The sequence below is a fragment of the Propithecus coquereli genome, unplaced genomic scaffold, assembly GCF_000956105.1.
Source record: "Propithecus coquereli isolate 6110/MARCELLA unplaced genomic scaffold, Pcoq_1.0 Scaffold232, whole genome shotgun sequence".
Taxonomy (NCBI): Eukaryota; Metazoa; Chordata; class Mammalia; order Primates; family Indriidae; genus Propithecus; species Propithecus coquereli.
Window position 1 is genome coordinate 3,733,745 of NW_012147864.1, and position 11,402 is coordinate 3,745,146.

General features: G+C 62.3%; 2 protein-coding genes across 4 annotated transcripts in view; one reads left to right on the forward strand and one right to left on the reverse strand.

Moving 5' to 3' along the window:
* NDUFS7 (NADH dehydrogenase (ubiquinone) Fe-S protein 7, 20kDa (NADH-coenzyme Q reductase)) overlaps nucleotides 1-6,381 on the forward strand; it is an 8,688-nt gene extending 2,307 nt beyond the window's left edge. Inside the window, exons 2-8 of the mRNA XM_012645455.1 lie at nucleotides 660-696; nucleotides 1,312-1,380; nucleotides 1,741-1,858; nucleotides 3,004-3,183; nucleotides 3,257-3,303; nucleotides 4,605-4,693; nucleotides 6,202-6,381. Of these exons, the coding sequence (XP_012500909.1) occupies nucleotides 660-696; nucleotides 1,312-1,380; nucleotides 1,741-1,858; nucleotides 3,004-3,183; nucleotides 3,257-3,303; nucleotides 4,605-4,693; nucleotides 6,202-6,299 (638 nt within the window). The 3' untranslated portion in view covers nucleotides 6,300-6,381. The remainder of the gene's footprint in view (nucleotides 1-659; nucleotides 697-1,311; nucleotides 1,381-1,740; nucleotides 1,859-3,003; nucleotides 3,184-3,256; nucleotides 3,304-4,604; nucleotides 4,694-6,201) is intronic.
* A 1,067-nt stretch (nucleotides 6,382-7,448) lies between these two features.
* GAMT (guanidinoacetate N-methyltransferase) lies at nucleotides 7,449-10,588 on the reverse strand. Of its 3 annotated transcripts, XM_012645453.1 has the most exons (7): nucleotides 10,337-10,588; nucleotides 9,282-9,427; nucleotides 9,043-9,106; nucleotides 8,646-8,713; nucleotides 8,372-8,482; nucleotides 7,999-8,143; nucleotides 7,721-7,783 (listed from the first exon to the last, which is right to left on the reverse strand). In XM_012645453.1, the coding sequence occupies exons 1-6, from the start codon at nucleotides 10,515-10,517 to the stop codon at nucleotides 8,027-8,029; spliced, it is 687 nt and encodes a 228-aa protein (XP_012500907.1). In that variant the 5' UTR covers nucleotides 10,518-10,588; the 3' UTR covers nucleotides 7,721-7,783; nucleotides 7,999-8,026. The 3 variants fall into 3 exon arrangements, with proteins under 3 accessions (XP_012500906.1, XP_012500907.1, XP_012500908.1); XM_012645452.1 differs by lacking the exon at nucleotides 7,999-8,143 and having other exon boundaries at nucleotides 7,449-7,783; XM_012645454.1 differs by lacking the exons at nucleotides 7,721-7,783; nucleotides 7,999-8,143 and adding an exon at nucleotides 8,145-8,207.
* Nucleotides 10,589-11,402: the final 814 nt, after the last annotated feature.

Below are 11,402 nucleotides of genomic sequence, written 5' to 3' on the forward strand. Positions count from 1 at the left end.
GTCCAGATAATTTCTTTCTATTTTTAGTAGAGACGGGGTCTCGCTCTTGCTGGTCTCGAACTCCTGACCTTGAGCGATCTACCCGCCTCGGCCTCCCAGAGTGCTAGGATTACAGACGTGAGCCACCGCGCCCGGCCAAGGAAGAAAGGATTTATTGCAGGGGATTCGTCAACTGGGAGGCAGATGCTAGGCACAGCCAAGGCACTGGGCAGCCCAGGGCGGCTAAAGCGTCTTGGGAAGCTCTTGGAGACAGGTAGAACCAGGTGCCGGATGCAGGGGGCCTGGGGCTAGTGTAGGCTGGATGCCCCAGGAGAAGGGCTGGCCCTGTGCAGATGTGGGGCACGTGTCAGGCAGAGGGAACAGCCTGTGTGAAGGCCCTGCGGCAGGAACGAAACAGGTGCCGGTGAACAGCGATAGGGCAGGTAGCCCTGGTGCAGGTGTGGGGCCTGCGCAGGGGAGCACAGCTTGCGCTCGTGTTCCGAAAGCGTCCTCTTTACCAGACGTTTGTTAGATGCAATGTGGGAGAGACAGAGGGTGAGAGCAAGGGCCTGCCGGGCGGGGTGGCCTCATGGGAAATGCCTGGTGACTCTACCCTGCGGCCTGAGCCTGCAGCCTCTTGGGTACCTGGCACACCTCCTACTCCTGTGGTTCCCCTGCAGCTCCTGGCCTGCTCTGCTCCCGGATCCTAGGTGTGCGGTGAGTACCTGTCTCCACCCCTGAGCTGGGAGGGCCCTTATGGAAGGTCACAGGGTGAGTTAGCGGCAGGACTGGGCTGGCGGCCTGTGTGCAGCACCTGGTGTGCTGGGGCCTCCCCACGGGGACGGTCTGTCGTGGCAAAGGCTGGCAGAGTCTGGACTTGACCACGTCTGTCCACCCAGTGCCCACAGAGCTCACTTGTTACCCATCATGGGAAGGCGTCCTGTGAGCTTCTGCTCAGATGCGGCTGTGTGTAGGCCTCCTGCCCAGGGGACCTGCCAACATCCCCTCCGCCCCGTGTGGAGGGCCTGGTCCCAGAGCTTCCCTCCCTACATAGTCCTGGGACCCGGACACCGTCGCTCGGCAGCCTGCTGAGCTGCAGGGCGCAGTCCGCCAGAACACTCCGTTCAAGTCGGGACCAGTGTCAGGGGGTTGGGTGAGGGTCACTTGGCCCGAGTTCTGTCCACTGGCCTGGACAGAGAGACAAGGGGTTGCTGGGCAGAGGCATGAGAGGTCCCTCAGCAGAGAGGGGACGGATGGGAGGGACTCGGCCAGAGCTCTGGGGCAGCCAGTGGGGCCTCGGTGGCCACTGACCCGCCGTCTGCACCCCGGCAGCTCCAGCGTGGGCGCAGCTGCACTGGCCCGAGATGTCCATCAGAGCGCGGCTGCTGACGGCCCAAGCAGGTGAGGCTGCATGCCCACAGCGTCCCTCCCACCGCTGCCTCTCCTGCGGTCTCCGGCGCCGCATCTCGGGCCTGCCTTCTGGTCCAGGCCTCCAGCGCACGTCCCCAAAGCTCCCGAGAATGGCCGCCTTTCATTCCTTTGCCCCTCAGGTGTGTCCCCAGCCAGCCCTACCGGGCCCTGTGGGCTTCGGGGTTCCACCTGGTCCTGCCCCGGGACCCTGGCCACGGCCACAGCCCTGTCCTTCCCTCGGAGGAGCTGCTGTGCACCAGGTCCCTGGGCAGGGGCTGTGGGGTGTCAGCATCCGCCTCCTGGGAGCGCCTGGTGGGCTGACACCTCCCTGGGCCCCCGTGTCCACGCTAGCACCCAGCCTACCGTGACGAAGGCCGGAGCCGTGTTACCCAAACGAACTGCGCTTCCCAGCAGCCGGGGCGAGTATGTGGTGGCCAAGCTGGACGACCTCATCAACTGGGCCCGCCGGGTGAGCCCCCTGGGTGCTCCTCTGTCCTGAGGACCTCCCTCTGCACGCATGCACGCGCATGTGCACATACACACACGTGCACACATGCACACACACGCCTGATTCCGTCTGGGGATTCACCCTCCTCTGCACCCCCACCCTGTCAGCTGAGGCTGGACGTCCACCCATGTGCTGAGGCCCCACTGGAGGGCCCCTCTCTTCCTGTCATTTATTTTGTTTTTTAATATGTAAGAAATTTTTTTTAAGTTAGGAAAGTTACATGTGCTGAAAGCAGCAGATCCCTCTCAGTAAAAATCCTAAACCTGCCCCCGCCCCATCGCAGGGTCGACCCATGCGTGTCCGGCCGGTCAGCGGCTCTGTCCTCTGTCCAGGGCCCGTCGTGCTCGGCTGTGGCAGGCCCAGCCCTCACAATCCCCCATTGACAGGCGCGTGCGCCAGCTTCTCTTCTCTGTTTTTCTCCATCATAAACGATGCCACAGGGAACGTCCTGCCGGGGACAGATGCCCACTGCAGGGCTGTGATAGAGGAAGCCCGGGCCCGGTTGGGGCCCATCCAGCTGTGGGCTTCGGCCACCCCTCCCCACTCTGTAGCCGGGGCCTGTTGCCCACGTCAGCACATCTGCTGGGGCAGCAGGGGCTACTTGCAGGTCTCAGATCCAAGCGCGGAGCGGGGGCAGTGGAAGAAACGGCAGGGGGTGGCCAGGGGATCCAGGAGGGCTTCCCGGAGGTGCAGGTCCACATGGTGAAGGGAGAACAAGCCCTGGGGAGTGTTGCGTGCGTAACGGCTCCAGAAGCCAGAGCAGGCACCACCGGCTTCCACGACCAGGTCCGGATCCACTTAACCCCGAGTCCCGGGCTTTAGACCCGTGTGGCCGCCAGCCACGTGGGGCAGCTGCACACTCAGAGTGTGGCTGACGCCCCACGTTGAAATGATGGGATTTAGGAAAAACCAGGTTGAATGACTATGTTATTAAGACTAATTGCAGTTGATTCTTTTTATTTGTTAACGAGGCTGGTGGGAAGCATTGGCTGGGGAGGCTGTCCCCTCCCAGGGAGGCGGGAACTCTAGTTCCCTCCACGGGGGTTCACGGTGTGTCCCCGCAGTGGCAGCCGCTGCCTCTGACCCACGCCTGGCCCCTCCCCCAGAGCTCGCTGTGGCCCATGACCTTCGGCCTGGCCTGCTGTGCCGTGGAGATGATGCACTTGGCCGCGCCCCGCTACGACATGGACCGCTTCGGCGTGGTCTTCCGTGCCAGCCCACGCCAGTCCGATGTGATGATCGTGGCCGGCACGCTCACGAACAAGATGGCCCCGGCACTCCGAAAGGTAGGCCGCCTCCCCACCGCCCTGCAGCCCGGGCGCTGAGCTGCACGCAGACCCATCTCCCCGTGTCTTCCAGGTCTATGACCAGATGCCAGAGCCCCGCTACGTCGTGTCCATGGGGAGGTGAGTGCTGTCCTGGCCATTCCCTGATGGCGTTTATCCAGGGGTGACTGGGTTGGTGGAACCCCAGGTGGCAGTGAAGGGGGCGCTGCCCCCTGGCAGGTCTGTGCCCGTAGCCGCCACCCCACCCAGAACGCTTCCTCCCATCCACCCACAGCCCAGGCCACAGATGTTTCTACCTGGTTTTCGGCTTTGTGGACACACAAGTGATGCTGTGCGCTCGTGGTGGACGGTTTTGTGTTCTCCCATCTTTAACTTGCCGTGCTTTCATTAAAAAGTGTTTAGTCTCTTAGTTTTTCGTTGAAATAATAATTCACGTACCATAAAGTTCACCCTTTTAGAGTAATTCAGCGGTTTCTATAGTATTTATAGACAGTGTACAGCGGCCATTTCTAATTCCAGAACATTCCATCACCCCAAAGGAATCCCCGTCCCCATCAGCAGTCACCACCCCTGTCCCCAGCCCCTGACACCCACGAATCCACGTCCCGTCTCTGTGGATCTCACTGTTCTGGATGTTTCATATAAATGGAGTCTCACACTGTGTGTCCTGTGTCTGGCGTCTCTCACTGAGCACGATGTCCTCAAGGTCCTTCCACGCTGTGGCCTGTGTCAGAGCCTCGTCTCTTTTCGTGGCTGAGAGTGATATTCCAGTGTGTGGAATATGCTAGTAATCCCATTCTAAACAGCTATAGAGTATTCCAGACTTTACACAATCGGTCCCCAGATGCCAGGCACTCAGGCTGTTCCCACTTTTGTGGTGTGAGAATTAACACGGGTGACCTGTCCCAGGTGAAGCCCCGTGATGTCTCTGGTTCTCTCCATGGTGGCCCCAGCAGCCTCACTGGAGCAGAGCTGGGAACGGGGCACAGGTCTCCGACGTGAGGCCCAGTTGCTGTGCAGATGGGCATGGGCTGGTCGTAGCCTGGCAGTCTCTGCTACCCAAAGGGGTGCTTTGTGACAGGTCTTCTTACCCCCGGTGTGGTCCCCAGGGATGGTCAGAAGCCCTCTTAGCGGGTGAACATTTTCTGTGCGTGTGTCCGCCCTGCCTTTGCTCCCAACTCACTTGGTCCTGTGCAAGGTTTTGCAAGCCTAGGTCGTCTTTGTTCATTGCTTATCTGTGACATCCTGTCGGTTTCTGGCCTTTTCTGATAGCCGGGATCTGGCTTGCAATTGAAAGCAGGTGGGGGTGTAGGGGTTGGGCGCAGCCTGGAGGCGGGAGGGTGGGCAGGACTGGCTGCCACCCCCCACCCAGGTGGATCCTTGTGGCCAGAGCTGCCCTCATGGTGCTTTCTGTCCCCCAGCTGTGCCAACGGAGGTGGGTACTACCACTATTCCTACTCGGTCGTGAGGGGCTGCGACCGCATCGTGCCGGTGGACATCTACGTCCCAGGTAAGGCAGCCCTGGAGGACCCCAGCTTACCCCCTCCGGAGGAGCCCACACCCCCAGGAGAGGGTGGATTCTGCCCATTTTACGCATGAGCAGACGCAGGTCTAAGAGGAAAAGCGACTCCACACGCCTTTCCCCTTTGCCAGGAGAGGGTGAAACGTCCGCGATTTTGTTCAGACGTTGGACCAGTCCTAGTGTCTCGGGATCAGGTTGAGCTGTGCAGAATTGCCCCATTCGAGTTTCAAACTACAGTTTGAGGCCGGGTGTGGTGGTGGCATCTGCAGTCCCAGTCACTTGGGAGGCTGAGGCAGGAGGATCGCTTGAGCCCAGGAGTTGGAGGCTGCAGTGAGCTGTGATGACGCCACTGCACTCCAGCCTGGGTGACAGAGCGAGACCCCATCTCTAAAAAAATATATAAAAAATAAACTACAGCTTCATATGGTTCTGCCTAATAGAAACAAAACCAAAAAAGAAAAAAATAGCAATTAACAGTGCAAACGAGATGTTCCTGGAAGCTGCGAATGCTGTCCTCAGTCCTCGCCCTCACAGAGGGCACTCGAGACTCCAGGGTCCCTAGGATGGGCAGACTTGGCACGTAAAATGCCAAAGGCTCAGTTAACTTTGTCAGAAAAACAATGCATAGTAATTTTTTAGTATAGATATAGCCAATATAATATTCGAGATGTACTTATAAAAAATGCAGTTGTGTATCTGAAGCTCACATTGAACTGGGCCCCTTTATTTTATCCAACGATCCCATGGAACTCCCACACCTCGCGGCGTGGGAGAGGGGGATCCCGCAGGGGCATCTGCTCTGGCGGTCGGTGGCAGCAGGTCAGGAAGCAACGCTTACGTGGGGACGGGGCAGAGATGCTTGGTTCTTGGCTGTCCTGTGCTGTGGCCTTAGTGCAGGCGCAGAACCCCAACCCTGACTCAAGTCATGTCCCGGCACCTCTCAGAAGGCAGAGAAACAAGTTTTGACGTTGGATTAGAGTTAATTGGAAAACTGCATTGATTTGTTTAGCATTCTGCAAATATTTATTGAGTGACTTTTCTAGCCCACACCTGCCCCCTGCCTGGCGCTGGGAGTCCCCCAGGCAGGGCGAGAGGGGGAGACAGGCCTGGCACAGACATGCCCAGCCCCATTTGTGAGGTCAGGGAGGGCACAGTGGAATGAGGCTTTGAGGGATGCATAGGAGTTCACCCTGTGGGTTTGTTTGCCTTGACCAGGAGCCAAACCCTGGTTAGTTGCTGCTTCTTTGAGGTGTAACCTTGGGCAAGTCTCCTCTCAGAGCCTCAGTTTCCCCACCCATCAGATGCACCTGTTGTGCTGCAGGCTCCGCCTTCAAAGGCCAGCTGGAGACCCTGTAGACGTCCAACAGGCTGCACTTTGCAAGTGTTTGTGAGGGGCTTGGCCTGCAGAGGAAGGGTCTGGGCCCCAGACAGCTCTCCTGTTCTGGCTGGGGCTGGAGAGTGTGGGGAGGGAAACTGAGGCACGGTCCCGCCCACAGGCTGCCCGCCCACGGCCGAGGCGCTGCTGTACGGCATCCTGCAGCTGCAGAGGAAGATCAAGCGAGAGCAGCGGCTCCAGATCTGGTACCGCAGGTAGTGCCGCCGCCGCGGGAGCTGCCGGAGCCGCCTCTGTGATGTCCCTGGAGATTGTCAATAAACCCGCCCTCGGGCCCACTGCCTGGCAGCTTCTGGGGTGGGGGGCGCCCTCTGCGCCGGCATCTGAGCTGCCCTCGCCCCGAGGCCTGCAGGGTGGCCTCTGGCCTGCTGTGAACTTACGCGAGTTGCTGCCCTCCTGGCCCATTTCCAAGCCTCGGTCAGTGGCTCGGGGAGAAGGGGCCCAGGTGCCTCGTCCCCTTCAGAACCAAAGGGCTCCGGGGCAGGGCTGGAGAGGAACAGGCTTGTGCCCCACCAGCTGCCCTAGGCCTGAAGTCTTACATGGCCTCACCCAGGGCTGTGGGAGAGCCCCGGCTCTGCCGTCTCCCCTCCCATCACCTGTGGAGTCTGTATCCTCATGAAGGGTATGTATTCACTCAGCAAACGTTTGGTCGTCCCAACTTCAGGGTCAGACGCCCCAATTCTGCAGATCCATGGCTGCACGTCAGGGACGGTTCTGGGGACCAGCAGTTACGACAGGTCAGGCTGGGCAGGGGCACCCAGGAGACTGGTGGGGGCACAGGTGCCATGCCCACCCCGAAAAGGGCAGCCTTGAGGGGATGCTGGGTGGGAACAGTGTGCGTGGCGGAGGGAACGGCCCGTGCCAGGGACCAGGGCCCAAGGGCCCCAAATGTAGAGCCGCAGGGTGAGGGTGGGTTGGTGGAGGTGCAGAGGGAGCAGCCTGCACCAGGTGGCCACTAGGGCACCAGGGCAGGGGGCAGCCAGGGTGCTCCCTGGCGCAAGGCCGCGCTGCACCTGGCTCCAGTGCGTGAGGAGAGGGAGTGACTTTGAAGTGGGTGGTGCCCTGGGGGTCCCGGTGGATCATCTGACTCTCACTTGCCTTGGCACTGCCGCCCCCGGACCCTCCCTGCACACCCGCTATGAGCAGGCAGGTGGTTTCATCTCTGACTCCATCAGCGGGTCACGGCTACCCGGGAAGAGGTGGCCATTGCTTGGCCATGTTCGCCGCGGCAGGACGGGGGTGGCCAGGGCCCAGAACCCTGGAGGGGAATGCCCACCTGCTCCCCAAGCTGCTGTGACAGATTTCTGCCTTTCTGAGCAGGTGGAGGAATGACTAGCAGCAGTTGCACACTCACTACTGACAGGCCACGCCCAGCGGCAGTGTTTATTTCAACCTTGAGGCCCCGGAAGGGTGGCGGCAGCCTTCCCTGCAGTGACACGGCTTGGGCCTTCGAGAGGCCAGGGCCCCAGGCACCTGGCCACCAAGGCACTGAGTGGGGGCGGCATGGGGTTGTCCGGAAGTCCAGAGACCGCAGGGTGGTGGGCTCAGTGCTTGGTGACCAGGGGCGTGATCATCTCCGGGAAGGCGTAGTAGCGGCAGTCCGCCGGTGGTACCAGCGCCATCACCTCCGTGCGGATGTTCTCCCTCCGGAAGCCTGCATCCAGCAGCGCGGGCACCTGCGTCTCCTGGTAGGAGGGCAGCCAGGTCACCTCTGAGGACCAGGGGCATTCACATTGCACTTGGTGCCCACCCTTCATTGGAGAGCGTTTAGGAGAGCCAAGATCCTGGGGTGGGCCAGGTGTGGAAGGGAATGTCTCAGCTGTCCTGGAGCGCCAGCCCCAGACCAGGTCCCCAGGACTCAAGCCCACCACAGGGCACCTGTGTTTCTCCACGTCCTCACCAGGTCAGTGGGCAGAGCAGAGAGAGGGTCATGATGGGAAAGAACGCATGGGCTCCTCATGGCACAGGGCTCTGCACGGAGCTTGGCTTCGGAGGGTGGCTCCCTGCGCCTCCTTGCCAGGCAGAGGGCAGGATGTGCAGAGGCCCTGGGAGAGGCACAGCTCAGCCAGTGAGGGCACGTCCTGGGTACAGGGGGCCAGAGGGAGGGCCCTGGGGAGCCATGGGAGGTGGGTGAGCTGAGGAGGGCCCTGCCCAATTCCTAAATGGAGACTCCACACGGTCCAGCCCAGCCGAGGGACCGGCCCTTGAGGCCTGCGGCCCCTGCCCAGCTGGCCCCAGGTCACTGCCAGGGGGAGGACCCTGGGAAGTGGCACCTGGAACATGGTGGTGATGTCAGAGTACTTGGACTTCATCAGCTGCCCCCAGGAGGTGAGGTTGCAGTAGGTGAGGACGCCCCCCGGCTTGAGCAGGCGAAAGGCGTGGTTCTGTGGGGACAGATGCTGGTCAGGCGGGAGGCCAACGGGTGGGGGGTGGCCTCCGGCATCCCAGCAAGAGAGGGACAAAAGTGGGAGGATGGCACGTGCCCCACTCAGCACCCCACCCCGCTGAGGGCCAGAGCCACGGCGCTGACCACTAACCAAGCCCCACCTTGATGAAGCTGAACTGGTGCGTGTGCCAGGTCTCCTCCGACAATGGGTACGTGTCATACAGGATCCCTGTGCAGGGGTGGAAGCCACCCGGTCAGGGCTGGGCCACGCGGCCTGGCTGAGGCTCCCCCCACTCACCCTGGACGGGCGAAGGCAGTGCAGCCTCGAGAACCCGAGAGGCCGCACTTTGAGGTCTACGCACCGTGTCCATCACCTGCCACGTGCCAGGCCCTCGACATGCATCCTCACGTGTCCTCACCCACCCGGGCTCTGTCCCCCCTACCCCGCTGAGAACAGATCAGAGGGGTGTTATTCTTTAGAAGGTCCCTCTGCGAGCAAAGGAAGGAGGTGGATAAGAGTTGGGGGGCCAGCATATCCCCGTGATAGGTTCCCCTCACCATCAAAGTGACCGTCTGGCAGGGTGGGTGCCACCTCCTCCCACAGGCCTTTCAAGGGGATGACCTTGGAGAGGAGAGGAAAAGAGAAGACGGAGGGTCAGAGTGGTCTCCAGAATCTCCCCCTGCAGAAAGGAGGGGCAGAGAGACTCCCCAGGGAGACCACATCTCCCAAGTTTGTGGCTGCCCCAGACCCCAAACCCAGTCTGGGGTGCAGGGCCTTGGGCCCAAGGAGGGGGCACCTTGTGTGGCTGCTGCCGGGCCCAGTCCTGGAGCCGCTGGAAGACGCCATCATTGCACTCGATGATCCAGTGCTCCTCGATGGGGGCCTCCTGCACCTTGGAGGCTGCGATGGCCATGCCGAAGCCCACCTCCAGGACGCGGCCTCCTGGCAGACAGGGTGCCAGCATCACAGCTAGGCCTGGGAGGGAGGCTGCCTGAAGGCGGGGGCACAGGGCCAGGCCCTGGCTGTGAGTCACATTTGCCACAAGGACCGGAGGGCAGTGGGCCAGCATGGGCAGAGGCGGACAGAACACAGCAGCGCCAAGCGGGAGCGCGTGGGCCCTGGGCACCAGCCAGCCAGGGCGGCCGGAGGACAGCAGCGTTTGGTCCCAGCTCTGGGTGGGGGTGGGGGGTCGGAGCCTTGGACTTTGAGCCCTGGTCCGAGCTGTTTGTGCTGGTGGCCCTTATCTCTTAGTTTGGTTACTTTCTGTCCCCTCCATCCCCGCTGGTCAAGGCAAGCCTTGAAACGGTCTGGGGGAGGGGTGGGTCCTCCCTGGACCACAGACGGGGACTTTCTCTGTCCCAGTTTGCACCTGACCCTGGATGTGCCCATTCGCCAGGCGGGAATTGTGAGGCCCGGCCCAGGGAGGGGTCTGTTTGGGGCTGGGGAGCCCCCGCACCCCTCGGGCTCGGGCCACCCCGGGGACAAACGTCTCCCTGCGCTCAGCTTTCACGGGGCTATTCTTAGCGCGGGAGGGGCGGGGCCGGCTGGCGCGGGACAGGCTGGGCAGGCTCCCACCCTGGCGGTGCACCTGCCCCGACCTCAGACGTGGAGCCGGCGGCTGATTTCACCAGGGTCTGGCGTCTGAGCACCCAGCCCGTCCCATCCGGAGCGCGGGGGCCTCGCTCCCCCGTAGAGGAGGTTCCCAGTGCTTAGGGGGCGCCTAATGTGTGCAGGCCTCGCGCCCGCAGCCCTCCCTCCAGGGCCGCGCTGCCCCCCGGGCGAGGAGCGTGAGGCTGGTGCGCGCCGCTGCAGGGCGCGCTGAAGACCCTGGCCCGCCGCCCGGCTCGCTACCTCGGGAGGCGGCGGCAGCCGCCAGCGCGTGCATGTAGGGGGCCTCCCAGCGCTCCATCACCGGCTTGCCCAGGATGCGCAGGTGCGTGTCCGCCTCGTCGTAGCCCGCGGGCGCCGCCTGCCACGCGGGGCTGCAGTTCTCGCCGGGCGCGAAGATGGGGGTCGCGGCGGGGTCGCTCATGGTGCGGCTGGACGGCGCGCCCCAACTCGGATCGGCGCGCGGGCAGGTCCTGCAGGGCCTTCTGGGCCGGGGGCGGGGTTGGATCGGGCTGAGGGGCGGGGCCGGGGCGGGGCTGGACCGGGCGAGGAGCGGGGCGGGGCAGGGGCGGACTTGCGCGGCGGCCCCGGTTGCCTGTAACGGCGGCCGGGTAGACCGAGGGCGAGAGTGGGGTCCCGGACTCCCTCTGACGCCCCCTCCTTTCTGGTCCCCAAAACGGGCACAGCAGCCCCGCGCCGCGGGAAGCGAGCGGGCAGAGTGCTGGAGACATAGGGACTATTGAAGGCGACCTTAATTGCTGCTGACCCCACGGACCCTGAGAGGAAAGGACCCTTCCTCCACTTCGTGGTGCCCTGAGCTGGAGGCCGCCTCTGTGGCTCCGGTGCCCCGGGAGATAAGGGGCCTCCCAGTTTCTGGACAAGCTGTGGCCTCGCAGTGGTCACCTAGGTGTAACCTGGGCTCCATCCCCAACAGTGGCCAAGGGAACAGTGCCATCAGGTGGGCAGTGCAGCCACAGGATTTACCTTCCAGCCTCAGCTTTCTCCTCTAAGAGGGTGGCCACTCTCGCCCCTCCTAATGTCAGCGAATGAATGAAGAGCAAGCACATCCATTGGCTCTGCCTTTGTGAACCGAGCACTTGCTGTTATTGCTGGTACTCCACAGCCTGCAGACCGGGACTCAGAGAGGGCAAGTGGCTTCCTCAAGGGCGCACAGCAAATCAGTGGCACAGGGGATGGGGATGGGGTGTGTCTGACTCCAGAATCACACACACTGCTGGACTGCAGTGGTGCAGTCAGAGCTCACCATAACCTCGAAATCCTGGAGTCAAGTGATCCTCCTGCCTCAGCC